This window comes from Micromys minutus (assembly GCF_963924665.1).
Source record: "Micromys minutus genome assembly, chromosome: 10".
Taxonomy (NCBI): Eukaryota; Metazoa; Chordata; class Mammalia; order Rodentia; family Muridae; genus Micromys; species Micromys minutus.
The window spans coordinates 59,381,508-59,407,262 of record NC_137979.1 but is presented as its reverse complement, the minus strand read 5'-3'; the positions used below and the strand labels follow the sequence as shown (position 1 = coordinate 59,407,262).

The following is a 25,755-nucleotide window of genomic DNA, read 5'->3' as shown; positions in this document are numbered from 1 at the left end:
ACACACACACACACACACACACACTCAGGTAGAGTGGTTAGCATTCATGCCTAGGGCTTCATGAAGCCATACTCCCCTCCCATCTCCAGCATCGAGAGGTTCTGCTTTATTCCCCAAAGGCTGGGCCAGGGTATCTCTCTCAGGGAAGAACCCCTGAGGCCCTACAACTCCCACTTCTCAGTAACCCCAGGGTCTGACACTCAGCTTCCATGTGGTAGGGGCAGCTCTCCCCAACATGGGTAGGCTGTTGCCAAGAGGAGTACCATCCTTCACTGAGCACCTACTATATGCAGGGCATTCTGCTCTCTTACTGAGCCGCTCCAGCCTCCTTCCAGCACAGGCATCTTTAAGTCACCAGTGAGACTCCCAGCTTTCCTTCCCATGAGGACAGATCCTACCATCTCTCTTTGAGGGGAATCCCCTGTTCCTGATAGCCACCAAGCAAGATGTGTTGAGCGAGGACCTAAATTCACACTACCCAGACAGGTGCTACAATTTGTCTTTTTTGTTTGTTTGTTTGGTTGGTTTTTGGGTTTTTTTGTTTTGTTTTGTTTTGTTTTTTTCAGTACTAGGAATCAAACCCAGAACCCACAGATACTCGTTAAGCAAGATGGGATGTATTCTTTTTATTTCGTGATAAGTCTTGCTAAGTTACAGTCTTTATCTTCTTGCTTCGACCTCCCAAGTAGCAATGCTAACAGGTTCGCAGCCCCTGGCCTGACTCTGATGGTGGATTTTTTTTTTCCAAGAGAATCTCCTATAGCTCCAACTGACCTTGAACTCAATATATAGCTGAGGTTAGCCTTAAGCTTCCTGATCTTCCTGCCTCTGCCTTGTGCACCCTGAGATTACAATGTACCACCGTGCCTGGTTGTTATTTTGAGACAGGATCTCGATATGTAGCCCTAGCTAGCCTGGAACTAATAATGTAAACCAGGCTGACCTTGAACTCACGGAGATCCACTTGCCTCTTCCTCCGGCGTGCTGAGATTAAAGGCTCAAGCCACCCTGCCCACCACCATACCCCACCTCTGCTGCCTCTCCCGGCACCACACTGGGAATTGAACCCAGAGCTTCCTGCATGCTAGACAAACACTCAACCCAGTGAGCTATGTCCCCGGCTCCAAGAAATGATGTTTATTCTGGATTCATTCCTGAGAAAACAGAGACTGAGCTGAATACAGTCACCTGTCTAGGTCACCCCTGGAACACCTGAAACAGAGCAAGCCTAAGGCCCAGGCTTCCCTAAGCCCCAGGCCTATCCTCTCTCCCTGTATCTCAGCCACCGTGCCCAGACCGGCCACACAGCCCTCCTTATTTAATCCCCACCTCCCCATGGCTCGCCTTCCTCTAGGCTGGCTGTTCATCAGGTCGGCAGCCCTGGCTCCGACTCTAACAGTCTGTCTCCTCGGCGTGGCCCATTAATCTGGGCCATGGTACCTGCGCGCAGGCATGTAATAAACAACTTAGAGCACACGGTTATGGATTCAGCTATATCAGCAGCTTTCAATCCGATCGCACTTTATGGCCCCTACATGAGACTTTATATTGTTGCAATTACTCTGCTTTATATGCCTCCTTGCCCGTTCGCTTTTCTTTATTTTTACATTTTTATTCCTACTCTTCCTCGGCCGTCTCTAACAAGGCCTAGAGCTCAGCCGGGAAACCTGCCCTGGCCCGGCCAGAGCGGCTCACAATGGCTTCGAGGATACCACGTGCCTTTCTCTTGGCCCACAGAGGCTAACCCCCCCATACACACACACACACACACACACACACACACACACCGTCGTCACCTACACCTGTGCAAGCTGTCACAGCCCGCTCCCGCTAAAGAGTCCTGGAAGGAAGCCAACTAGATAGATTTGTCGTCACACGAGAAAAAAGTTCTCTCCGGGTGTATTTTAAGAGCCCAGAAGAGGTGTAGAGTGGATGCCAAGGCTGTAGGCAGTGCTGGGCCTATACTGGCCCAGAAAGAGGAGCCAGGCACCTCTGAAAGAGCCCAGAGTGCACAGGGAGGCCATGGCACCACCCTGTCCACAGCAAGGATGTTTCATGAGCCCATTCATGAAGGCCACCTCTTCATGGTGGACAATGACAACAGTCACACTGTGGTTCTTCAGTCACGTGAGGGTGTTTGCACACACCTGCTGAGCACCATGTGCCTGTTCCCTGCTTGAGACATGGTGGCCCCCAGGACCAAACATTAGCTCAGAGGCTAGTGACAAGGCCGTATGCCCAGCCTGAAGATGCATTTATTGACACTGTCCCCGGTCTGGGGTTGGAGACTCCGGGTCGGGGAGTGGCAAGGCAGGGCTGGCGAGGGTACGGCTGCTGACTGGCATACAATTGCCTGCTCACTTGCTGTGTCCTCATGTGGCTGTGTCCTCGTGTGGCTGTGTCCTCGTGTGGCTGAAGAGGAGGGGAGGTAGGGGAAGCGGGGAGAGGCAGAGACAGACAAGGAGAGAGGGGGAGGCAGGGAGAAAGAAAGGTAATGCAACAGAGAAAGGTGATAAAGAAGATGCAAGAAATATAGAGACGGGGGTATCTGAGAGAGGGGAAGGGACAGAAAGGGAACAAGAGAAAGAGGCTGAAGGTGCTAATCCCATGGTGGGGCCATACCCCACCAACCTAGCCAAATCTCATCAGCTGCTACAGGGGCACCTCCAATACCATCGTGTCAGCATTAGGACCTCAGAATATGAGCCATCGGGAGACAAAATTCGGCCCATAGCCAGCACCGTCTCGGCCTCCATGGCAACACCTGGACTGGCCCCTTTTGGTCACCATAACAGCATGTCGCCACATGGAGGCTTATCGTGAGAACAGACTCTCTCATGGGTCTGGAGATAAAATCTGGCATCAAGGAGTCGTGAGGCCCCCATCACCCCTCAAGAGGCACTAGGGGGTCTCCACAGCCTCTTTTACACCTGGAAGCTGGCACCCCCTGTACCCCTTCCTCAGATCTAGTCTCCACTTCCGCCTTTGCTCGGCTTCTCCCCTGTGGGTCTTGTTCTGGAGTCCCTGACTCCTGTGCAAAACCTATGCGGAAGGATGCTGTTCCTGTTGGATAGAGAGCCTGCCTCCCCTCCCCCAAAGAACATGAGCTCTGCTGAACCAGTTACATCTACAAAGACCCTGCTTCTAAACAAAGCCACATCCATGGCTGCTGGGTGGCCCTGAACCAGGGGGAGGGGACCCCTGGGAGAATTCCCTCCCTGAAGAGCTGTAAAAGTCTCCTCCCTCGACAAGCCAAAGTACAATTCCACCAAAGCTCCCCCCAGGGGTGTTAGCTGCTTTTCGTTGCTCTGGTCCAACACTTTGGGCATATGGGTTCAGAGGGAGAGTCAAGAAGGCAGGTAGCAGAGAGCCAAAAGATCATCACACCTTTAAAAACTCAAACATGAAACAGAACAAACTGAAAGGTGAGGGAGGCCGCACCCCCTAAAAGTTTCATAACCTCCCCCCAAGCAGCGCCTCCAACTGGGGCCAAGTTTTTAAACACGTGAGCCTATGGGGACACTCTCACTCAAACCCCCACACCAGGGAGCCAGTGAGTTTACTAGACATGTTTACAGAGCATAGGAAGGGCTACTAACAGGAGTTTAGGGACCCCAAAGCAGCCATATTGAAGCCTTTTCCCAACATGGATGATGGTTTTCCTATAACTTACAGCCTCTTTTAGTTAATTTTCCCAAGACTCTACCACTGCCAAAGGCCCTGACCCTGAGGCCTCCCGAAACTTGGCTCAATTGCAAAAGATGGAAGAAACAGTCAGGATCTCAGTGAGGGTCCAGTGACCCTCCCCACCCTTTCCAGGATCTCAACCCTACTCCTTCCTTCTCTAAGGGAGTCTCAAATCTGATTCCCCCAGTCTCTTACACCCAGCAGGTGCAGCAGAACTGGGGAAGATGGCAGCTGTTTCGGTTGGAGGGCCATGTTTTCCAACAGGGAGGAACACCACTGTATTCAGTGTGGAGAGGGTGTGGTCCGGTGCAGGAATGAAGTAGATCAGTGAGATAAACTTAGGCGAGAAGCAGCATTTTGAAGGAAGTGGGATCAGATAGCAGTGAGTAGAGGGAGGGGCGTGGCCAGGAGGGGCGTGGTTGAGGTGGGGCGTGGTTGGAGAGGGGCGTGGTTGAGGTGGGGCGTGGTTGGAGAGGGGCGTGGTTGAGGTGGGGCGTGGTTGGAGAGGGGCGTGGTTGAGGTGGGGCGTGGTTGGAGAGGGGCGTGGTTGAGGTGGGGCGTGGTTGGAGAGGAGCGTGGAAGGAGACCAGAGGCCTTTGAGACCTCCTAGAGCTCCCCTGACACTTCTCATGAGCAGAGGAAGGAAAAACATCCCAGGTCTGTCCAGAGGGGCAGCTATGGGTCTTCCCATACGGCGTCCTACTCTGTATCTTAAGGGGTAAGGTCTCCTTGGACCACGTGGGCAGGCAGAGACGGGGTTTCTAACTCTGCCCTCCTAACACTTCTTCTGGTCTTCTCAGATGTTGGGGGGCCTGCTGACCCCATTGCACCAACCATCATCATCCCTCCCAAGAACACCAGTGTTGTGGCCGGGACCTCGGAGGTGACCATGGAGTGTGTGGCCAACGCCAGGTAGGTGGTGCATCTTTGACTGATCCCTTACCAGAGCCACAGCCAGGAGCGCCATCCTCTTTGAGCAAAGTCTAGCCACCTGGTCCGATGACCTGTGAGAGCCGGAAAGGGGGCGGATGGACACCGTCAAGCGAGCTCACGGAAAGTGCCAGCCGTGGTGAGCCGCTGAGCAGCAGGTTTAGCCCAGGCTACAGGGCCAGAGAGGAGCTCTCTCTCTAACACCAAGCCATCCAAAGAGGGGAAGATGGTCCCTCCAAGAAGACCTCTTCTGTAGGTGGGGTTCACTGAAGGAGTTATGTATGGAAGGTGGTGAACACAGACTTTGTAAGGCACTATTGTGTCCCTCTAGTCCCTCAGTCCCTAAACCCCCTCCTAAAAGAACGGTGTGGTGCAATCATCCCACATCCTTTTCCCCAGCATGACACGTGTCAAGAGCCTCAGCCTAGATAGGGCAAGCAGACTGTCCCAGTCACCCAAATGGCCAGTAGCAGTGATGACTGAAGCCAGCTCTCCGAGTTGGCCCAGCTCCCTGCCCCACCATGGGCCTCAGTCTACTCATCTATAAAATGGGTGTGACCTGGCACACACCTCACCATAAGGCATGCAAGGAGAGTATTGACCCCAGCCCGCCCCACCTGGGTAATCTATAGAGGAAAAAGTCATGTCACCATTGTGGAATTAGACGATGGTCCCAAGGTCCCCTAAGGATTCCCACAGACTTCAGTGTTTCACAAAAGGTGGGAAACTTGGCTAGGATGTGTGTTAAAAGCCTGAGAAAACCTGCAACCAAGTCCCTGCCTTGTGTCTCCCACACTTGCATAACCCGTGGAGAGCCTTTTCTAGAAGATTCTGAGTGCCCTCAAACAGCTAGTCCCCACTCCACCTAGGGAGGCCCATCCTTAGTAACCGCTAGGTGCTGGGAAGGAATGTCCGAGCAAACCAGATCCCTAAGCCCACGAAGCTGCACATGCTCCTTGCCCCTCAGAGTTGAGGGTGGGTCTGTCTGTCTGCCCTTGAGTCCCACTTCCCCTAATCCTCCACTCCTCCCAAGTCACCTACTCAAAGAAGGGAAGGTTTGGTGCCCAGGGAGAGCTCAGCAAATAACTTAGGCCAGCCACCAGGCTCTCCCAGGGCGGTGTGTGCAGTTACCATTGTGACCTAACCCTGCTGGGAACGTTCTCCATGATTGACATTCACAACCACCCAGAGCCACTACCCTTACCCCATTGCCATGCCAACACCAACTACATCCCTGTTCCTTCCCACATCTGCCGCCCCCATGGTCCCTCCAGAAGCCCTTGACTGAAAGCAGCTGCCTCCCTTACCTTGTAGGCCTCTGGTCAAGCTGCACATTGTGTGGAAGAAAGATGGGGCTCTGCTCTCCAATGGTATCAGCAACTACAACCGCAGGCTCACCATCGCCAACCCCGTGGTCAGCGACGCCGGCTACTACGAGTGTGAGGCCATGCTACGCGGTAGCAGCGTGGGCCCTGTCACACGAGGCGCCTACCTCTCGGTGCTGGGTGAGTCCGAGCAAGTGCTGGGGTTCCTCTGTTCTGGGAGAAGGGAGGGCACAGGAGTGTGGCCGGATGCCACCTCCACAGCGGCTAGATATAAAAGCAGCAGGCCTCCTAAACCTGTCTCCCTCTCCTTCCCCCGCAGAACCACCTCAGTTTGTCAGAGAGCCTGAGCGACACATCACAGCTGAGATGGAGAAGGTGGTAGACATCCCCTGTCGAGCCAAAGGTAACACAGAAGCATGGGTGTGGAGACCTTCAACCTCCCTCATCCCTGCCAGGACATCTCCAAGCCCCACCCCCCCCCTCCAGACCCGTGACAGGCTAGCTAGAAGCTAGCACCCAGGAAACAAACAGCCAAATTACCGTAATCTCAGACTGCAAATCAACCCACGTAACTTCCAGAGTTACAAATGAGCCCAAATTACCGTAATTTCAGGACAGGTGACAGACCCAAATTGCCCATAATTTGAGAGTTGTAGACAATGTCGAATCACCCGTTTTGCCAGCATCCACAGACCCGGTGTGTCTCACCTGAACGGGCGGCATCCACTCAACCCATTTGGGGGAGGGGGAGTGCCTGGCTTGGTCTCCACCCCCTGCTAGTCCTACTTAGCCCTCTGTCACAGTTTTCTGTCCTTACTGTCCCCATCCTGGCAGAACCGAGCCTGAAGGATAGCTAGGGGGAAAGGGTTAAAAAGGGCTATCACATCGAATATGCGGACTCAGGCATCCTAGCATTTAGAGGCTGAGGCAGGAGGATTGCTGAGAGTTCCAGGCTATCCGGAGAATAGAGAATCCCGAGCAAAGTATCTGATGTGGCCCCAGTAGTGTAGACAGGTTTGTGGTGCCGCAACTCTTCTGAGACCCTTAGGTAGAGGCCCGTGGGAGCAGAGAGGTGACAGGTAGACCCTGCTGTCACATAATCTCACCAGGGGCTCTTGTTCTTGGCCGCCCAAGGGGAGTGAACCAGGCCGACTTTACATAGCCCGGTCCCTTCTGTTCTCCAACTCACACATTAACAAAGAGGAAGAAGCCAATAAACAAAGAGGCCTTATTTCATCTCACTGGAAACGCCGTGAGCTATGAGATGTGCCATTATATTATGTGCCACTAAGAAAGAAACAAGGCTGCCAATTAAATCGTGACATGCTGTCGATTGTGAGCCACACCCTGCCCCCCCCCCATCGTGTCGCAATGAACAGCAAACAATTGTGGTCCTACAGTGGATGAAAGGCTGCTGAAAGCAGGGTGGAAGGGAGCTGGGAGGAGGGTGCAAAGCTGTAGCTGCCTCAGAGAGCCAGGAAGCAGGGGAAGTTAAGCTTGAGCAGAGGCAGGGGGTGAACGGGGAGCACGGGAAGAACCGAGGGACACCAATGGGGAGAGAGAACCAGGCCAAGGGATGGAGAGTTTCATCTTCCTCTGTATGCATGCCTGAGATGAGGTCCCTCTGCCTGCTTCTCTGCCTGGGCTCCATTGTGGGGAGGGGGCACTGCTCTTGGAGGCTAGCACAGGACACAGAAGGCTGAGCAAAGCAGTGCAGTGAAAACTAGACACACACCTACCATCCCTGCTCAGGAGGCTGGGGAAAGAGAATTGACGTGAGTTCAAGACCAGCCTGGGCTGCAGAGTCTTAAATATATAATATTTAAGGGCTATATTGTCTTCAAAATATAATAATGATAAGGAAGGAGGAGGAAGAAGAAGAGGAGGAGGAGGGGAAGAGGAGGAAGGAGAAGAGGAAGAAGAGGAGGGGCAAGAAGAGGGAGAAGAGGGGGAGGGGAAAAGGAGGAGGGGAAGAGGAGGAGGGAGAAAAGGAGGAGGGGGAAGAAGAAGAGGAGGAGGAGGGGAAGAGGAGGAAGGTGAAGAGAAAGAAGAAGAAAGCTGAAGTAGGTATTGAAGAAGCCAGGGATGGAGAGTTAGCTCCGTTGATAGTATTTGAACAGCATTCATGGAGCCGTGAGTTCAATCCTCAGCACTGCATAAACCAACCATGGCAACACACACCCTTTGTAATACAGTATTTGGGAGATTAAGGCAGAAGGATAAAAAAAAAAAAGTCAAGGCTATCCTCAGCTACCTAGAGAGTTCAAGGCTAGCCTGGGATACATGAGCCCCTGTCTCAAAAATAACAACAGGGCCTAGAGAGAGGGCTCAGTAGTTAAGAGCACGGGTTGCTCCTGCAGAGGACCCAGGTTTGACTCCCACCACCCATGCCCATTATTCACAAGCACTCATAATTCCAGACGTCATCTTCTGAATTCTGTGAACACCAGTCACACATGTGATCACATGCATACATATAAGAAGAAAACACACACACATATGTAAAATAAGTACACTTTAAAATAATAATCATAACAGAGGCTGGAGAAAGTGCTCAGAGTCCTGAGTTTAGTTCCAAGTACCCACATCAGGAAAGTCACAACCAACCACCTGTAGCTCCAGCTCTGGATGGTCTGTATGCCTCTGGCTTCCTCAGGCACCCACACATGCACATGCACACACATGCACACACATGCACACACATGTACACACATGCACACACAGTTTAAAATGAAACATTTTTGTGTCTGTTGTTTGTTTTTTTAAGGATTTATTTATTCATTATGTAAGTACACTGTAGCTGTCTCAGACTCGTCAGAAGAGCGCATCAGATCCCATTACAGATGGTTGTGAGTCACCATGTGGTTGCTGGGATTTGAACTCAGGACCTCTGGAAGAGCAGTCAGTGCTCCTAACCACTAAGCCATCTCTCCAGCCCTGTTGTTTGGTTTTTTGTTTTGTTTTGAGACAGGGTTTCCCTGTGTAATCCTGGCTGTCCTGGAGTGCTCTCTCTCTCTCTCTCTCTCTCTCTCTCTCTCTCTCTCTCTCTCTCTATATATATATATATATATATATATATATATATATATATATATATATATACCAGGCTGGCCTCAGAGTCAGAGGTCCTCCTGCCTCTGTCTGTCTGAAGGAACTCATTAGTAACAGGTACAGATGAGGTGTCTCTTTGGGTAAAGGTGCTTGCCAAAAACTCTGACAGTCTGGACTCAATCCCTGGAACCTACATAAAGGTGGAAAGAGAGAATTAACTCCACAACGCTGTCCTCTGGCCTCCATACATGTGCCCTCCCCATAATAATAAATAAGAATGTAAACGACAACAACAACAATAATAATAAACCTTCCCTCTAAAAAATGCCCAATGAAGCATTTCTCCAGGGAACTGATTCGAGGAAATTTCCGTTTCCTGGGGGGGGGGGGGGGATTTATCCCAAATTTTTTGAAACTTTTAAAAGAAACTTACCCAATAAAAAATGGATGCCTATGAGAATGTTCCAGAAAGCACGGCACCCTAGGCCCTCCTGCAGACTCCGGCCTGGGATGGCAGAATGGCTGACTGCGGCCCTGGCCTTCCACAGGGGTGCCGCCTCCCTCCATCACCTGGTACAAGGACGCGTCGTTGGTGGAGGTGGGAAAACTAACACGCTTCAAGCAGCGCAGTGACGGTGACCTGCAGATCAGCGGCCTACTGCCCGATGACACGGGCATGCTCCAGTGCTTTGCCCACAACGCAGCTGGCGAGGCACAGACCTCTACCTACCTGGCTGTCACCAGTAAGTGTCCTCCCCGTGGCTGCCTCTGAGCCTCCCCATGAGGCACGGCATCCTTCCACACTCACTGCTGAGGAACATGGTAGGGTGGGCCTGCACTACGGTGTGACTCTGGGAGGCTATCCCACATGGCACCACGTGGCACAGCATCTTGTCAACTGCAAGGAACCCTGCCCACTCACGATCTTCTCCATGGGTCCTGGAGCCATTGATGCCCTTGGAGAAAAGCCAGTTCCAATTGATGACCTCGGGTCAGAGAGGTCACCCAGGCTTCGGGAGACCCAGCACAAAGGTGGCTTTCAGCTGCTCTTTCATGCACCAATTAGCACATGTTCAGTGGAGGTCAGGTCCCACTGACTTTGTCACTGAGGGTGTAAGAATCCCTCTGCATCCTCAGGTTCCCCTTAGTGGATGTGTGAGGTTTCAGAGGATGGGTATGTGGAGAATCTCCCACAAGCCTCCCTGCAGAAAGCTCTGTAACAGCAGGGCCAGCTGCTGAAAGGGAGAACCTGACTATACTGTGGGCTCTGAGATCTTGGGGGTCTTACTAGGTGTTGCTAAGAGATCCCGCTGTCTCCTTCTCCAGGCATTGCCCCTAATATCACCAGAGGCCCCCTCGACAGCACAGTGATTGACGGTATGTCGGTGGTACTGGCGTGTGAGACCTCAGGGGCACCACGGCCTGCTATCACTTGGCAGAAAGGTAAGCGGGGTGTTCATACAAAGGACACAGTCATGGGAGAGTCTAGGGAAGTCTTCAACTCTTAGTTCCAAGATCGAGCAGGGTTGAGCTCCCCCCACGTGCCGCTGTAAGGGCCGCACACCGAGCTGCCCATTTTTCACAATCCCCAGTGCTCTGCTTCTCCGTCTGCCTCTGTCTTTCCCAGGCCCGGTCCAAGACCTCCTATTTCCCACTGCAAGGGGCCCGTCTGTCCAGATCTGGTGCTGTTTCTACCCATCTGCCTGTCTGTCTATTGATCTATCTATGTATCTCTATCTCTATGCCACGCCTCCTCTGCACAGCCGGGCCGCACCCTTCATCTATCCCTCCCTCGCCTTCTCAGCTCCCCTGAAGGTGACTCTCTCTCCAGAGGCATCCTGTCCTCCGCTGAGACGGCAATCGGCAATCGTTGCCCGCCCTGTCAGCCTCTCTCCCCTCTCCTCTCCCCACCCAAGTGCAGCTGCCCCCAGGCAATGGCTGGCTGGCTGCAAGCAGCCACCGCAGACAAGAGTGTGGCCTCATCTGGTGAAGGCCAGACATGGTGGCGGGTGAAGGAATGACAAAAAAAAAAAAAAAAAAAAAAAAAAAAAAGGGTGGTAGAAAGGGCACTGCTGTCCTGGGAACCGGTGAACCTCACCAAGCCCCAGCTCAGCCTGACACTTAATACTTAACAAGTCATTTAACATTTCCAGAGCTGGGTGGGTGCCTGAGATCTCCCAAAGCTGGAGCTTTTAGGGCCAGCATCAAGGCTTCATCTGATACCCCGTAAAAACCCTATGTCGCCCCAGGGGAGCGCATCTTAGCCAGCGGTTCTGTTCAGCTGCCTCGCTTCACGCTGCTGGAGTCCGGCAGCCTGCTCATTAGCCCAACCCACATCTCGGACGCTGGTACCTACACCTGTTTGGCCACCAACTCTCGGGGAGTAGACGAGGCCTCGGCAGACCTGGTCGTGTGGGGTGAGTGACCATCCGTAGGGGTGGGCTTGCCAGCAGCCGCACGTCCATACTGGGTTGGTGACATAATCAAGGCTCTTCCTGTCACGGGGATGATGACAAATGAACTCAGGAACCAGGAGGTGATGGCCCTGCCAGTGAGGCCACCGGATGGAGAGGTCGTGCCATGCTTGGCCGAGTCCAGAGAACTATTTATAAAAAAAAAAAAAAAAAAAAAAAAAAAAAAAAAGCTGTCTTCTGTATTTTAGGGCAGAAATCAACACAGAGCCAGAGAGTAAATATTTTTGGCTCTGTGGGCCAGACAGTGTCCATCACGGCCCCTCTCCTCCCCTTGTGCTGCCGAGAAAGCAGCCAAGACATTAGCGGTGTAGGGGAGGCCTGCTGTGGTGGGCCCGTCTGCTTGGTGTGCCACCTGCCATTATCGGCCTGGAGAGAAGCCAGCATATCCCTCAAGCCCCTTCCACTTGAGGTGTGCACCCCAGACATGCAGGTTTATGGCCACCTCTCCAGGCTGAGCCCTAGGGTCTGGAGTGAGTAGCTAGACCTTGTCTGGCACCAACAAGCTGGCCCGGTAGCTCTAGTCACTCTCCGTCTTCAACTTCCATTCCCTCCATGGCCCTGAGTCCTCACCGTGTTTGTGGTTTCCGAGAATCACAGTGTCCCTGGGACACTTTGTCCTTTCTACTCTACTGGGGCTTTTATGTGACACACACCTGTCAGCATATGAGATCATCGCCCATCCTCTACCAACATCCAGACGTACAGCTCTAGCGTGTCCCTCCCCTGCCTGGCCCTACTACAGTGCCAGCTCAATATTCCTGTTCACTAAACATATCCCTGACACCATATCCCTGCTCCCTGCATCTTGTCTTACAGCCCGGACACGCATCACCAAGCCACCCCAGGACCAGAGTGTCATCAAGGGCACCCAGGCCTCCATGGTGTGTGGAGTGACCCACGATCCCAGAGTGACTGTCAGGTACTCCACAAAAAGGGGGAGAGGACGCTTATAAGACAGGATGACAGCATCGGGGAGTTGATGCCACCTGGGAGAGCTGTTTCCAGAGCTGGCTACAGGGCTGAGATGGAAAAAGGCTTGGTGACTAAGGACTAGGCTGTGTGCGCTGTGTTGATGCAGAGTCCTGAGGCAGGAGGTGGAAGGCAGAGAAATAGAGCAAGGAGGAGGACTCGGGGGATGACTCAGAGCTAAGAACACTGGCTGTGTAACCATAAGGACCTAAGTTCGAATCCTTGTACCCAAAACCAAGGCACAGCTGCATGTGTCCCTCTAACCCTAGCACTGTGGGAGGCAGAGATGGGAGTGCTGGAGCTTGCTCCAGCCTGCTGAGGTTCAGTGAGAGAGACCCTTGTCTGAGAGTGCGGGAGAAAACTGCAGACAGTCTCCACATACTTAACACACGCATATGCACGTACACCCTACACACATTGTATGCACACACTACGCACGAAGAAAAGAGAGGAGGGAGGCAGGGAGAAAAAGGGATAAAAGCATTTAGGATGAGGAGCTGCAAGACTCCTGTTGTGTGCTCCCCACTTCTTAAACCCCCTAACTAACCTCACATGAATGAACTAGTTTAGGCCCCTATTTTAAGGTCTTCATGTCTTGCTTTGATGCTCACAGTGGAGCTGTCTGGGCAAGAAGGCACAGAGATGATCTTAGGGATAGGACAGGAGGTGAGTTCAGGGGATAACCCCGGAAGAGGACATGCAAGGGGGAAAATGCTTAAATAGAAGTTACCCCCCGGCCCCTGTGGGAAAGCCAGAACCCTGACCCCCAAGATGTTTGGACCCTCAAGAGTTCAGTGTGGGTCCAAAAGCCAGCGTCTCGGCTGGGTGTCTGTGGACCAAAGCTTCCATATACCCAAGCTCAAACAAGGGACACCCAGGGTGCTCCCAAACCATGAGAAGACTCTGAGAGCTACAACGGGGGGGGGGGGGGGTCGTGTCCCTTTGTGCTCTTCTGAAAGTTCCAGAAGGCTGGGGAGTCGGCATTACTGCTTCTTTGGAAGGCCACAGCATGTTGCTGTCTAGCTAATGACTAGTAATACTGTCCCACAGTTGCCACGGAGGCCAGGAGGGGTAGGCACTCCTGCCTCCTGCAGATATGGCCTCCCTAAGCCTCACAATAGTGTCTTACAGCGCCACCTGGTGGTCACCGGACAGAGGACGGTCTGCCAGTCAGTATAGTTTTGAAGAAGCCAGATTGCAGGACACCAGGCTAGATCCTTAGGCAACACATTGCCTGGCCAAGCTGGAAAAAAAGTGTTTCATGAAATAAACAAAATTGGCCTTTGGAGCATTATCACATGCCAGCAGGGGCACGAACATGAAATCATACAGAGTTAGTCAGACCGAGGTAGGCAGACAGAGGTAGGCAGACCAACTCCAGGATCTGTAGTTCTGGAGTTATCTTATTTTCCTCTAAAAGAAAAAAAAAAATGTTGAAGCAATTGTGAAAGCATCTTCAGAGAAAAGTCACATCCATGCCACCGAGTCACAGTCTGGCATGACATAGTAATGTCCTTTGTATAGTTTTCAACTATGTTCTACTAGATGAAAAACACCCAAATAGCCACTGTGTTACCTCAGCAACTGTCTGCATCGCTTGTGTGTGTGTATGCATGTGTGCCTGTATGTGCATATGTGTACATGTCTGTATGTGGGTACATGTGTGCATATGTGTGTGCAAATGTGTGTGCAAGTGTGTGTGCATGTGTGTATGTGTGTGCATATGTGCATGCATCTGTGTATGTGCATATGTGTGCAGATGTGTGTGCATATGTGTGTACATGTTTGCATGTGTGTGCATATGAGCATACCTGTGTGTATATGCATGTGCTTGCACACTCGTGTGTGCAGACAAGAGGCAGACATAAGTTACTTCTCTCTATCAGTCTCCAAAGACCTCTCACTGAACCTGGAGCTCAAGCTTTGCCCAAGGCCAGCCTTCTGTCTCTGCTCCCAGTTTGTGCTCCTTGGATGGTGGCAACCCCTGCTGCCCGCTGCCACCTTGAGATTAAATAGGGGAAGGGGGCACAAACCTCAGCATTTTTAAAGCTTCCCAGTGATTTTGATATTCTTCCAGAAACAGGATATTCTAGCTACAAAACACACCGGGGTCCCCTGAGCAGGCTAGAAAGGGAGAAAGCAGCGGCTCGAATTCAAGCATTGGCCGTTCAAATCCCAAGTGATGTGTTGTCAAGACAAAGCTGGGCCCCAGGAGTGAGGCCCAGACAGCTGCAGGCTGCCCGCCAGTCTCAAAGAATCTGTTCGGTGTATGGGTCCAAATCTAGATAAGACATGAACAATCCACCTTGAGACTATTATTTCTACTATTAATAAATACTATTGATAAATATTTTCCTATGCTTCTACCATGTAATGAATTTATTACATTGCAAGAGGAAAATTCAGATCAGGAGAAAAGGGGGGGAATAGCAAAAAAACATGTGTAGAGTTAACTGTTCCCCTTAATTGGACACCAATGGTAACGATATTTGAGTTCCATTAAAGACACCAAAGAAACTCTATTCTCTGATCATTTTCCCCTATGGACCTACTGTGCCCTTGTGCCATGCCAATAAATATGTTTGCATCAACTCAGTGACCGGATTGCGTGGAGTCCACTGTCTGAGGGAAACAGTTTGCCAGTTCACAGCGACTGCATTTTTTTATTATCATTTCTAAATGTTTGCTAATATGGAGAAATCTCATTATGAGCATCCTGGTAATCAAATTTTTTACACGTCTCTGATTTGCTAAGGATTGGCTGTTGTTATCCGAAGCCAAAAGGGTCCCGAAAGACCTCTGGCCGGATGAGTTAGCAGTCAAGTTACATAGTTAGATTATTCTGAAAATTTTCTACCCTAATGAGGCGAAGAGACTGGGGGGGGGGTAATATTTATTTTATTTGTTTCAACTTTGATTTATGGGAAATAATGCCAAGAGTGTGATATGGGTAGAGGTGTGTGTGTGTGTGTGTGTGTGTGTGTGTGTGTGTGTGTGTGTGTAGCCCAAGGCGAGCTGAAACTTGTAGTCATTCTCCTGCTCCAGCTTCCCAAGTGCTAACATTACAGGCATGAACCACCAAGTCCGGCTCAGTGTATATTTCGTTTACTAACTTGAGTGTGTAAGAAACCACTCAAGCCGGGAATGGTGCCGCACACCTTTAGCCCCAGAACTCAGGAGGCAGAGGCAAACAGATCTCTGTGAGTGTGGGGCCAGCCTGGACTACCCAGTAAGCTCTAGGCCGTCCGGAGATGCATACTGAAACCCTGTCAAGAAAAGGGGAGGGGGTGGGAAGCAAACACCCAAGTGTCTTTCAGAGGGGTGTTGCACATCTTGGAGGAGGGGATATTCCCCCGGCAGGCACTGGATAATGTTGGCCATTCTACTGGTTGTGGGTGGTTTTTGTTGCTGTTCTGAAGTAAGGATTTTTTTTTAAGTACATGGGTGGGGGGCTGGTCACTGTGGCTGCAGTGACCATGAAGTCCACCAGAGGGCGTCAGATCCTTTGAAGCTGGAATTACAGGTAACTGAGAGCCTCCTGACTCGGTGCTGGGAACAGAGCTCCAGCCCTCTGCAACAGCAGAATGTGCCCTAGAATGGAGTCTTTCCAGACTACTGGCTGCTCTGATTTGCATCTCTCCGTGGCCTAGAAGGTGAACATCTCATTTCTGTCTTCCTCTGTGAGCATGTGCGTCTTCATCAGGGAGGTAGCCGGCAGGGACCTCAGCCCGGTTTTTAATCTGGCTGTTTGTTTTCTCAGGGTTGAGCTTTAAGAAGTCCCTGTATATTTTGGATAACAGCACCTTATCAGATATTTGTCATGCAAACATTTTCTCCCGGTCTGTGGCTCCTCTTCTTATTCTCTTGGCAATGTCTGTGGGAGAGTAGAAGATTTTAATTTGGACAAAGTCCATCTTAGCAACTCCTCCTCCCAGAGATCAGGCCGTCAGCGTAGTATCCCGAGTCAGCGCTGAAGGCCTGGCCTTCTAGGTTTTTTGTTAACCGCTAGCAGCTGGGGGATTCTGCATTGTGCATTTAGGTCTGTAGCCAGCTTTGAACTGAGTTTTGTAACAGGTATGAGGCTTGTAACTACAGCTGTTACATGTGTCTGTAGCCGTGATGACCAACGGTTTCAGCATCGTTGTTGAGGGGACTTTTTCTTTCTGTGTATGGTCATCTGTTAAGGATGGTGATGATGGTGAGGATGATGATGCTGATGCTGGGAGGGATTTTTTTTACATTCTGTGTGTGTGTGTGTGTGTGTGTGTGTGTGTGTGTAAGTCAGGACAGCCTGGAAGAGTCAGTTCTCTCTTTCCACCACCAGGGTTTGTGAGTCATCTGCTGGCCAGCAAACACCTTTAACCACTGAGCCATCTCACCAGCTCTGTTTTTGGTTTGGTTCTGGGTCACTGAGTCATTGTGGAAATCTGATTTTATGACACAGAGGTCAATAAACCACTCCTATAAAGGGTCAGGAGGAGATGGCATAGGCTTTGAGAGCCACGTGATCACTGTCATCGCTGCTCAGCTGTATCTGTAGAGAATATGTCCACGAGCATGTCCCTGTCACAGAAAAACTTTTCAGAGGGGCCGGAGATGTGGCTCAGCAGTTGCTGCTCTTCCAGAGAATATGAGCTCGATTCCCAGCACCCATACAGCAGCTCGGAACTGTAACTCCAATCCTGGAGGATTCAGTGCCCTCCTCTATCCTCGCCAAACACAAGACGCACACATAGCATACACGTACATGCATGCAAGCACACACACATACACACAAAATAAAAAGAACAAATCTTTTATTTTTAAACAGTTTAGGTATGCGAGCATGTAATGGGCCATCCATCATCCCCTGACCCCATCATGGAATAAACCGCATTCTGGGTTTGCCCTATGTTCTGCTAACCGATTTTTCTATCCCTTGTATTTCTAATTAGAATCAAGTACCTATTAATGACACTCAAATTCAGTAACAAATGCTTTCCAGGCAGGGACATATGCTCCCCAAAGCATCACGTCCTGAAGCAAAGTGTGTGTGCTCGCCATGGGTACTTCATAAGCCGCAGTAACTCTCTGCAAATAGATCTGCATTTAGGGAAAGCCTGCTCATTCCCCAAATACCGGCAAGGCTGATGCTTTTCTAGGTAACGAGATGAATAGGAAGTGACTGGTATTGTCCATTTCTAAATCTATATTAAAAGCCTTTAAAATTAACTTGGCAGTTCCGCAGCTGATAATTTGTCTTTGAAGAAGTGGAGTGTAGGTAAACATTCTTCAGTGCAGACGTTCATCATGTTACTAACAACAATAGCAGGGAAACAGGAGGTACATCCAACACCGGCAGTCGGTGAAATGACAGGAAGACCGAGACAAGATACTCTGTGTCTGATTTTGTTTTAATATATGGTATGGAAATATCATATAAAAAAGAGTATATGATACTTTGCTAAGAAAAGACAGTTTTTTTAAAAAAAAAAAAACAGGATGTATAGAAATATGGGTAGACTGATGGATGGATGGACCTAGATTCTTAGTGGATAAGAGAATAGATGGATGAATGGATGGATGGATGGATGGATGATTGGATAGATGGATGGATGGATGGATGGATGGATGGATGGATGGGTGGGTAGGTGGGTGGATGGATGGTTGGATGGTTGGATGGACGGATGGACGGACGGACGGGCGGGCGGACGGAGGGACGGGTGGGTGGGTGGATGGGTGGATGGATGGATGGATGGATGGATGGATGGTTGGATGGTTGGATGGTTGGATAGACGGATGGACGGATGGATGATTGGATAGACGGATGGATGGATGGATGGATGGATGGATGGACAAACAGACAAGTGGATAGATGGATGGATGAATGGATGGATGGATGGATGGACGGATGGGTGGGTGGGTGGGTAGATGGATGGTTGGTTGGATAGATGAATAGATGGATGGATGGATGGATGGATGGATGGATGGATGGATGGATGGATGGATGGATGGGTGGGTGGGTGGATGGATGGATGGGTGGGTGGGTGGATAGAAAGATAGATGGATAATGAATGGATGAATAGATGGATGGGTGAATTGGGGTAGATCAATGGATAGATAGATGGGTATACAGATTGATAAATCTATGGAAACTCAAAAGTAGGTATGTGAGCAGGTAAATAAAAGCTCCTATAGATGGATAGAGGATGATGGATGGATAGATGAATGGGTGGTTGGATGGATGGACAGATAGACGGATAGATGACAGATGTACAGATGGATGTGGATGGATAGGTGGGTGAGAATAGGTAGATGGAAAGCTGTATAGACAAATGGTAGGTAGCTAGATGGCTGAAAGGGGAAACTGATCACTATAAATCATTGATATAAATATTCTTCAATAAAAACATCAATGGCCAACTCTAACTGATCATTTACCATGTTTGACACTCCACTGAGTATTTTATATTGGCTCTACAATCCATTCAGCCTTATACAGTAAACAGGTTCCACGTGTTACAAATGGCAAATAGAGTCAAAGAGGGTTAAGCAAAGCTACCAAGATCACATCAGAAGCTGCTGGTATCAGAGACAGTCTTTGGCTTCAGCTTCCAAGGGCAGGACAGTGCCACTGCAGTCAAGCAGCAGGGAACCAGGGAAGAATCTAGAAAGAGAGATTAATGTTCCCATGAAACCACAGTCTCCCAGGACTGAAAATATTTTACCTCCCCAGTGCCCTTCTTTTCCACCCCATTGTTTTTTCTTGCCAGTAGCTTATATGTGTCTGTTGATTTTTCTATTCAAACTTGGGGTTAAAATATCCCAGACGCACTCTGGTTGCCAATCTTCTGTTTTCTAACTCCAGGTAACTTGGGGACCCTGAGGTTGACCCACTACTGTCCCCAGGTAGTATCTTGTCCTTCTGAGAGCTGTAGTCCACCTTCCCTGGAGGGCACTGTGCACTTCACCTCCTCAGAGGCAGCCCTTGGAATATGCCCGTGCCAATAATAATGTCTATGTTTTCTCCCTAACAACTCCAGAGGAGGGATTCCATGCTGTCATGTGCCAGCGTGTGTGTCATTTCTCAAGACTCCCTTCGTTCCGACTGGCCGAAGCTAAAGTGATTTTTTTTGGACACTAAAGTCAATTTGTCACCGTGATGCATTGATCTAACGATCCCCCTCATAGACCTAATTCCAAAATGGAGTCTACTCGGGAGGTTTGAGTTCTTCTTCCCCGGCTACAATCTTTTAGCATCTTCACAGGGATTCCTTCGGCTGGCTCTTTGCCAGTGGCTGTTTTGTGATGGCTTCTGGCCAAAAGGAACAACATTTTGACCCAGATCTGAACCCACAGTGTAAATGACCAGTAGTGGCCTGCCGCTCCAACACTCCCAGACCCAGCACCTACCACAGGAGTGGTGGACCTCCAGGCTTTCCCAGGGCACCAGCTTCCTCCCATACCCTGCTCCCTGCCCACAGTCCCAATCTCAGAGGCAACAAATGGAACTACCTCTGACCTGCTTTATGCCGACCCTCCCCCAAGCTGGAGACTTGGGTGTGGCTCACCCTGGAAACTTTCTGACTCCTCCCTTTCATAGGTACTCGTGGGAGAAGGATGGGGCCACCCTGGCTGTGGAGACGAATCCCCGGATCCGCCTGGACAGAAATGGCTCTCTACACATCTCGCAGACGTGGTCAGGGGACATTGGTACATATACCTGCCGGGTACTCTCGGCTGGTGGCAATGACTCTCGCAACGCCCACCTACGAGTCAGGTAAGGGCAATGGAGACATGGGTAATGGCAGCAGTGGGGTGTTCAGATCCAACCCGCTCCCTTCAGTCATGACAGAAAACCGAGTGTGACTAGGACAACGCAAGTGCCCTGAAACACCTCCTCAAGATCCTTCCAGGCCTGTCCCACAGTTCAGGGACACCTCTATCAAGAGCAGAGGTCCTCATAGGTCTTAGATGGGGCTCTAGTTCCAGAGAAAATTAGCAGGCACAAACATCCACTCACTGCAGATAGGGCACAAGAGACCAAAGTCCAGCTTGGTGGACCAGTGAGTTTATCCAGCTTACTTACAGGAGTATGGATAACTCCAAGCAGATGCATCACCAGAATGTCCCACTCCAACATGGATGGTAACTTCCTACTAGTTGCAAAAATGGAGTTCCATCTTGGAACAAGGTTACACGCCTCCCCCAGGGAAAGAAAAGGCGGGAGGAATTAGTAGGACTCTCAGTTGAAGATCTAATGGCCATCCTCTCCTGTGAGGAAACATTAACAGGCAATCTTTTTATTTTTTAATTCTTGTTATTGTGTGAGAATTTTATACATGTATATAATGCATCTTGATCGAATCCACCCTTATCCTTCCCCTCCTACTCTTCCCTGTACCCCCAAAACCTTCCTCTTCCTCATGGCCTTCATTCTTAAACCTGTTGAGTCCACTTAGTGGTGTCTGTATGGGTATGGGGCTGTCTACTGGAGCATGGAAGCTTCTGCTGAATCCGATCCCTAAAAGAAAGTAGTATCTTTCCAGCTATAGGTGGGACTCAAGTCTTTCCCCTTCCATACTGAGATCTAGGCTGATTTGATCTTACATAGATCTCGGTCATATTTCCAAGACGATCCGACCAAGACGTACCATTTATACCTGAGCACGTCACAGTCTCTTCCTCTCTGCACACTGGCCAGCCACGGGTCTCTGTAATTGTCACCATTTACCACAAGGAGCAGCTTCTCTGGTGACGACTGAAAGAGGCCCTAGTCCAGATGTATAAGGATAAAGACTAAGGAGGTAGTTAATTCCTGTGTCTACCTAGAGCAATAATAGTGTCAGATTCACTCCCCCTACCCGCCATGACCACAGCTTTTAGGCTCACTTAATGGCATCTGTCCCGAGCTCCATCTCGGGATACAGACCTTGAATCCAAGCAGAAAGTGGCTGGTCACTCCCATGACATCTGTACCACTGTTACAGCAGTGGGCGGGCGTATCTTTCCAGGCTAGTTGTTGCTATGGCTTACAGGAGTCACAGCTAGGTAAGAATGTTGACTCCTTTACTCCCCACAGTAGCAGGTACTGAACCTTCCAGAGGTGTAAAAGCAAGCCGGTAGGGATGAAGCCTGAGGTCGGTACCAGCATGATGACTCCATGTAATCCATACAGCATCTTCAGCGGCAAGGACTTACCATCGGGTTCTGGAACGTTAATCGAGAGAGACAGTGTCTGCCTATGATACTAGAGAGAGAATGAGCTATGGGATCCCACTGGCCAACAACTTGAAAAAAGATACACCATCCATGCCCCTGGGCCTTTTTATTGGATAGCCTATAAAATGATACACTGGTATCCAGGAGAGGCGTTGTGCTCCTCTTAGAGATGAACTCCATTTAAACTCCTTTTCTATATGCATATTTGTCTAGTTTGGAAAGCTTCTACAGTGGTGGGTTTCCATATGGTAATCTTGTTGAAGGTCCTCCGTGGGTTATCACAGACGCTCGGATGAAGATAGTAGTGGCTCCTAGGCAGCAAATGCCTGTAATCTAAGGATAGGATTAGGAGGGCGGATCAGAAGTGCAAGGTCATTCTACATAGCAAATTGAACACCAGTTTAGCACGAAGGAGAGCATTCCGTAACACACACCTAGTACACAGTGTCATAGAAACAAGACTCTCGGAGTGTGCACCTTGGCTGTCACCTGCTGGCAGAGCATGGCACTCGGGGTGGCCCCTCCACATACATCTCTCCTCCAGGCAGCTGCCCCATGCTCCTGAGCACCCTGTGGCAACACTCAGCGCCGTGGAGAGACGCGCCATCAACCTGACCTGGGCCAAACCCTTCGATGGCAACAGCCCTCTGATGCGTTACATCTTGGAGATGTCAGAAAACAGTAAGGTCTCCCCACTGCCACCTTCCCATGTCCCCACGCAGCCTGGGCAAAGCAGGGTGTGGTCTGCAAGGTCGCCTGTATGTGTCAGCTAGCCCTACCACACAGCTCTTGGGCTTCTCTGCAGAGCAGATCTTCTCCCTGGGCAGCCATGGTTTCTTCTTGTGTAAAGGGGACAATGAACTTACTTCTAGGACCATGCATTCCAATACAGCTATCAAAACAGCTGGTAGGCTATTATAACTTTCCAACAAGACTTGCACCGGGGAGTCCGGTGTGGCCGTGTAGCCTGTAGTCCCAGCATTTGGGAGGCAGAGGCGGAACATCGAAGTTCAAAGGTTGACTTTAAACTATGTAGGGGAGGGGCTCATGTAAGACCTTGTAGCCTCAAAGACAGCAAAGGTTGTTCTTATAGATGCCCCACTATGAATGTCGACTCAGTGATATCCTCAGTGTGGCTTTTCCAGAGCTCATCGATTCAAGGGGGGGGGGGTTGAGGCAGCTCAGTTCCCATGAACCTCTGCTTCCCCTCCACTTCCTCCCAGTTCCCTCCAATCCCTGGATCACATGGGCTCAGGGACCCAGAGAGGCTGACATGGTGACCTATACTGGCCCAAGTTATGGAGACATTCACTCTCCTCTCCACTCAAAGGAGAGGGATGGGGACAAAGGGTAGATCCGTCACATCAGTGGCCGGCAAGATGGCTCAGCCAGTAAAAGCTCCTGCTGCCCGGCTTGATGACCTGCATTCAGTCTTTGGGAACCACATGGTGGATGGAGAAAAGCCAATTTCCTCAAGTTGTCCTCTGACCTCCATACGACACGTGACACATACACACCCATAGACATACACACATACACACAAAAGGAAATAAAATTTGAAAATTATTTTTTAAAGGAGCATGTTTCCCTCACACACATAATGTCCTCCTCTACCCTAACCCTATGTGTCTGCAGATGCTCCCTGGACCATACTCCTGGCCAGCGTGGACCCAGAAGCCACCTCAGTGATGGTCAAGGGACTAGTTCCTGCTCGTTCCTACCAGTTCCGCCTCTGCGCTGTCAACGATGTGGGCAAAGGACAGTTCAGCAAGGACACAGAAAGGTAAGGGGCACAGGTGTCCCCCTCAGTGGGACTCCACCTGCCTGCCTCCAAACCACAATGACACATGGGGCAAGCCACAGGCTGGGTCTGGCCCGGCGTCTCTCAGTCTTCCACTCTGTAGAATGGGAAGATGACGTGCTTACATAAAATGGCAGTGCTGCGGGTACAGTGTGGTCCCAATTAGCATGAACAGAGCTGGGAAGACTCGAAGATTCCCCTGATTCTGCCCAGTCCTCTGAGTTTCTGTCATGGTTCAATGGGACAGGAAGTTCCAGGGGGAAGAGGGGCTCCTCAATGTCTCTGTCTGATTCCAAACGGATGCTGGAGCCTGTAAGCATCCTAGCAAAGCTCTCAGAACATGACGGACACCAAGGACAGCTAGGCAACCCCCACAGAAGCTTCCCACGATGAACACATCTCTACGGAAGCTGGACCCCGCTCGGCTTACCCTGTGTCAAAAGCAGCCACTTCTACTAGGAAAGCGGTTGTCATTTGGGAAGTCAGAATGGCTGTGACGTGGTCTAAGCACCAAGCCGTGCAGTTGGCTCTGCAAAAGATGCCTTCCGAGCTGGATGAAGTAAAGTGGGCATGTAATCTTAGAGCTTGGGAGGCTGAAGAAGAGCTGTGATTTCAAGCTCAGCCAGAACCAAGCCACCAAGGATCTAAAGGAAGACCCTGTCCCTAAAAGACGACAGTAGTGTGGCTTAGGGAATGGCTCAGTGGGTCAAGTGCTCGGTGAACAGGTGAAAGGATCTGAACTCTGGCTCTCAGAAACTTCAGGTCAGCAGGCCACGGTGGCCCCCGCCCATGGTCCTCATGCTGAGGAGGCAGAGATGGGCAGACCTCTGACCAGCCAGTCTAGCTAAAGCAGCAGACTTCCAGGCATGGGGACACACGCCATTAATCCTGGTGCTTGACAGACAGGGGCAGGCAGAGTTCAAAGCCAGCCTGGTCAGAGAAACCATATCTCAAGGAAGAAAGCAAGCAAGCAAACAAAAGCTGGGCCTGTTGAGATGACTCAACAGGTAAAGTTGTCCACCTACACACCTTTCTGCCTGAGAGTTCAACCTCTGGGGCCCCCGTGGTGAAAAGAGAGAACTGACTCCTATAAGTTGTCCTCTGAGCTCCATATTAGCACTGTGGCGTGTGCGTATGCACACACATGCACACGCACGCACACACACGTAATAAGCGCTACTTATTGAGCATTTACAAAATTCCAGGCTGGGTTTGGCCCCCAGGAGGTGCCTTGAACAAGCAGGAGCTCAGCCCCTGGGAAATGTCAGAATCACAACAGGGACCCTCAAAGTGCCAGGAGACCCTGCCCGCTTCTGCGGTGCCTGCGGCTGCTCTCGACACTAATTTGTCCTCGTCCGGAATTTCTGTGCTCACAGTCCTGAGTCACCTCAGGAAAGGTTAAACCACCTGCACTTTAGAAGCCAAGGGCAGACTGGACTGTTTGGGAAGCTATCCATCAGAGAGCAAAAACGTAAAAAAATAAATAAACAAAAAGGGGGAAAGCATCCATCAAAAATAATTAACTGTTGTTTTTAATGGATACGTGTCAGCGGTGTGAAAAATATGCTTGGGTGGAACATGGCGTTCCCCAGCCGTGCCAGGGAAAGAAATGTGGTTCGGCTTCTGAAGACAGGCTGGGGCTCGTGCCCCACCACACACACACCCGAACCATGGCCATCCACCTATCCTAGGACTCTGCTTACCCAGCAAGGAGGTCTAGATAAGTCCCACCACCAAAGCCTATGGGAAATGACTGATACTCCTATTCCTAAAACAATTAAGACAGGCACAGTAGCAGCATGTGCCTGCAGTCCTACATTCAGGAGGCTGAAGGAAAACAGTTACAAGTTCAAGGCCACCCTGGGCTGAAATGCAAGGCCCTGGCAAAAAAATTATTATCATCATCATTATTATTATTACTATTACTATTATTATCATTCACAAAAGGAAAGAAGTTCAGAAACATTAAATGAGCTACCCAAAAGCACACTGCAAGAGTGTAGAATTACGGGGACGGTATGTAGTATGGCTAGCTTTTTGTCACTTACTTTATGCCTACGTAGATGGGGTAGAGAAAGGTCTGATCACGGTTGCTGGATTTTGCTCTAGGGTCTCCCTTCCCGAGGAGCCTCCCACCGCCCCTCCACAGAACGTCATCGCCAGCGGCAGGACCAACCAGTCCATCATGATCCAGTGGCAACCGCCTCCCGAGAGCCACCAGAACGGGATCCTCAAGGGCTACATCATCAGGTACAGGAGGGTTCCCGGCCCTGAGGGGGATGGGCAGGGGGAGTGGACTAGAAAACAGTACCGATTC

The 25,755-nt window shown here is 50.5% G+C and overlaps 1 protein-coding gene across 1 annotated transcript in view; it reads left to right on the top strand.

Annotated features, from left to right (window-relative positions):
* The window catches only part of SDK2 (sidekick cell adhesion molecule 2), a gene marked incomplete at its 3' end in the record, with an annotated part of 267,015 nt that overhangs the window by 172,958 nt on the left and 68,302 nt on the right, over positions 1–25,755 (top strand). The window contains exons 6-16 of the mRNA XM_080924572.1: positions 4,488–4,599; positions 5,932–6,122; positions 6,262–6,345; positions 9,542–9,736; positions 10,320–10,436; positions 11,243–11,410; positions 12,284–12,386; positions 20,019–20,195; positions 22,182–22,318; positions 23,273–23,420; positions 25,548–25,688. Coding sequence (XP_080780698.1) covers positions 4,488–4,599; positions 5,932–6,122; positions 6,262–6,345; positions 9,542–9,736; positions 10,320–10,436; positions 11,243–11,410; positions 12,284–12,386; positions 20,019–20,195; positions 22,182–22,318; positions 23,273–23,420; positions 25,548–25,688 — 1,573 coding nt within the window. The remainder of the gene's footprint in view (positions 1–4,487; positions 4,600–5,931; positions 6,123–6,261; positions 6,346–9,541; positions 9,737–10,319; positions 10,437–11,242; positions 11,411–12,283; positions 12,387–20,018; positions 20,196–22,181; positions 22,319–23,272; positions 23,421–25,547; positions 25,689–25,755) is intronic.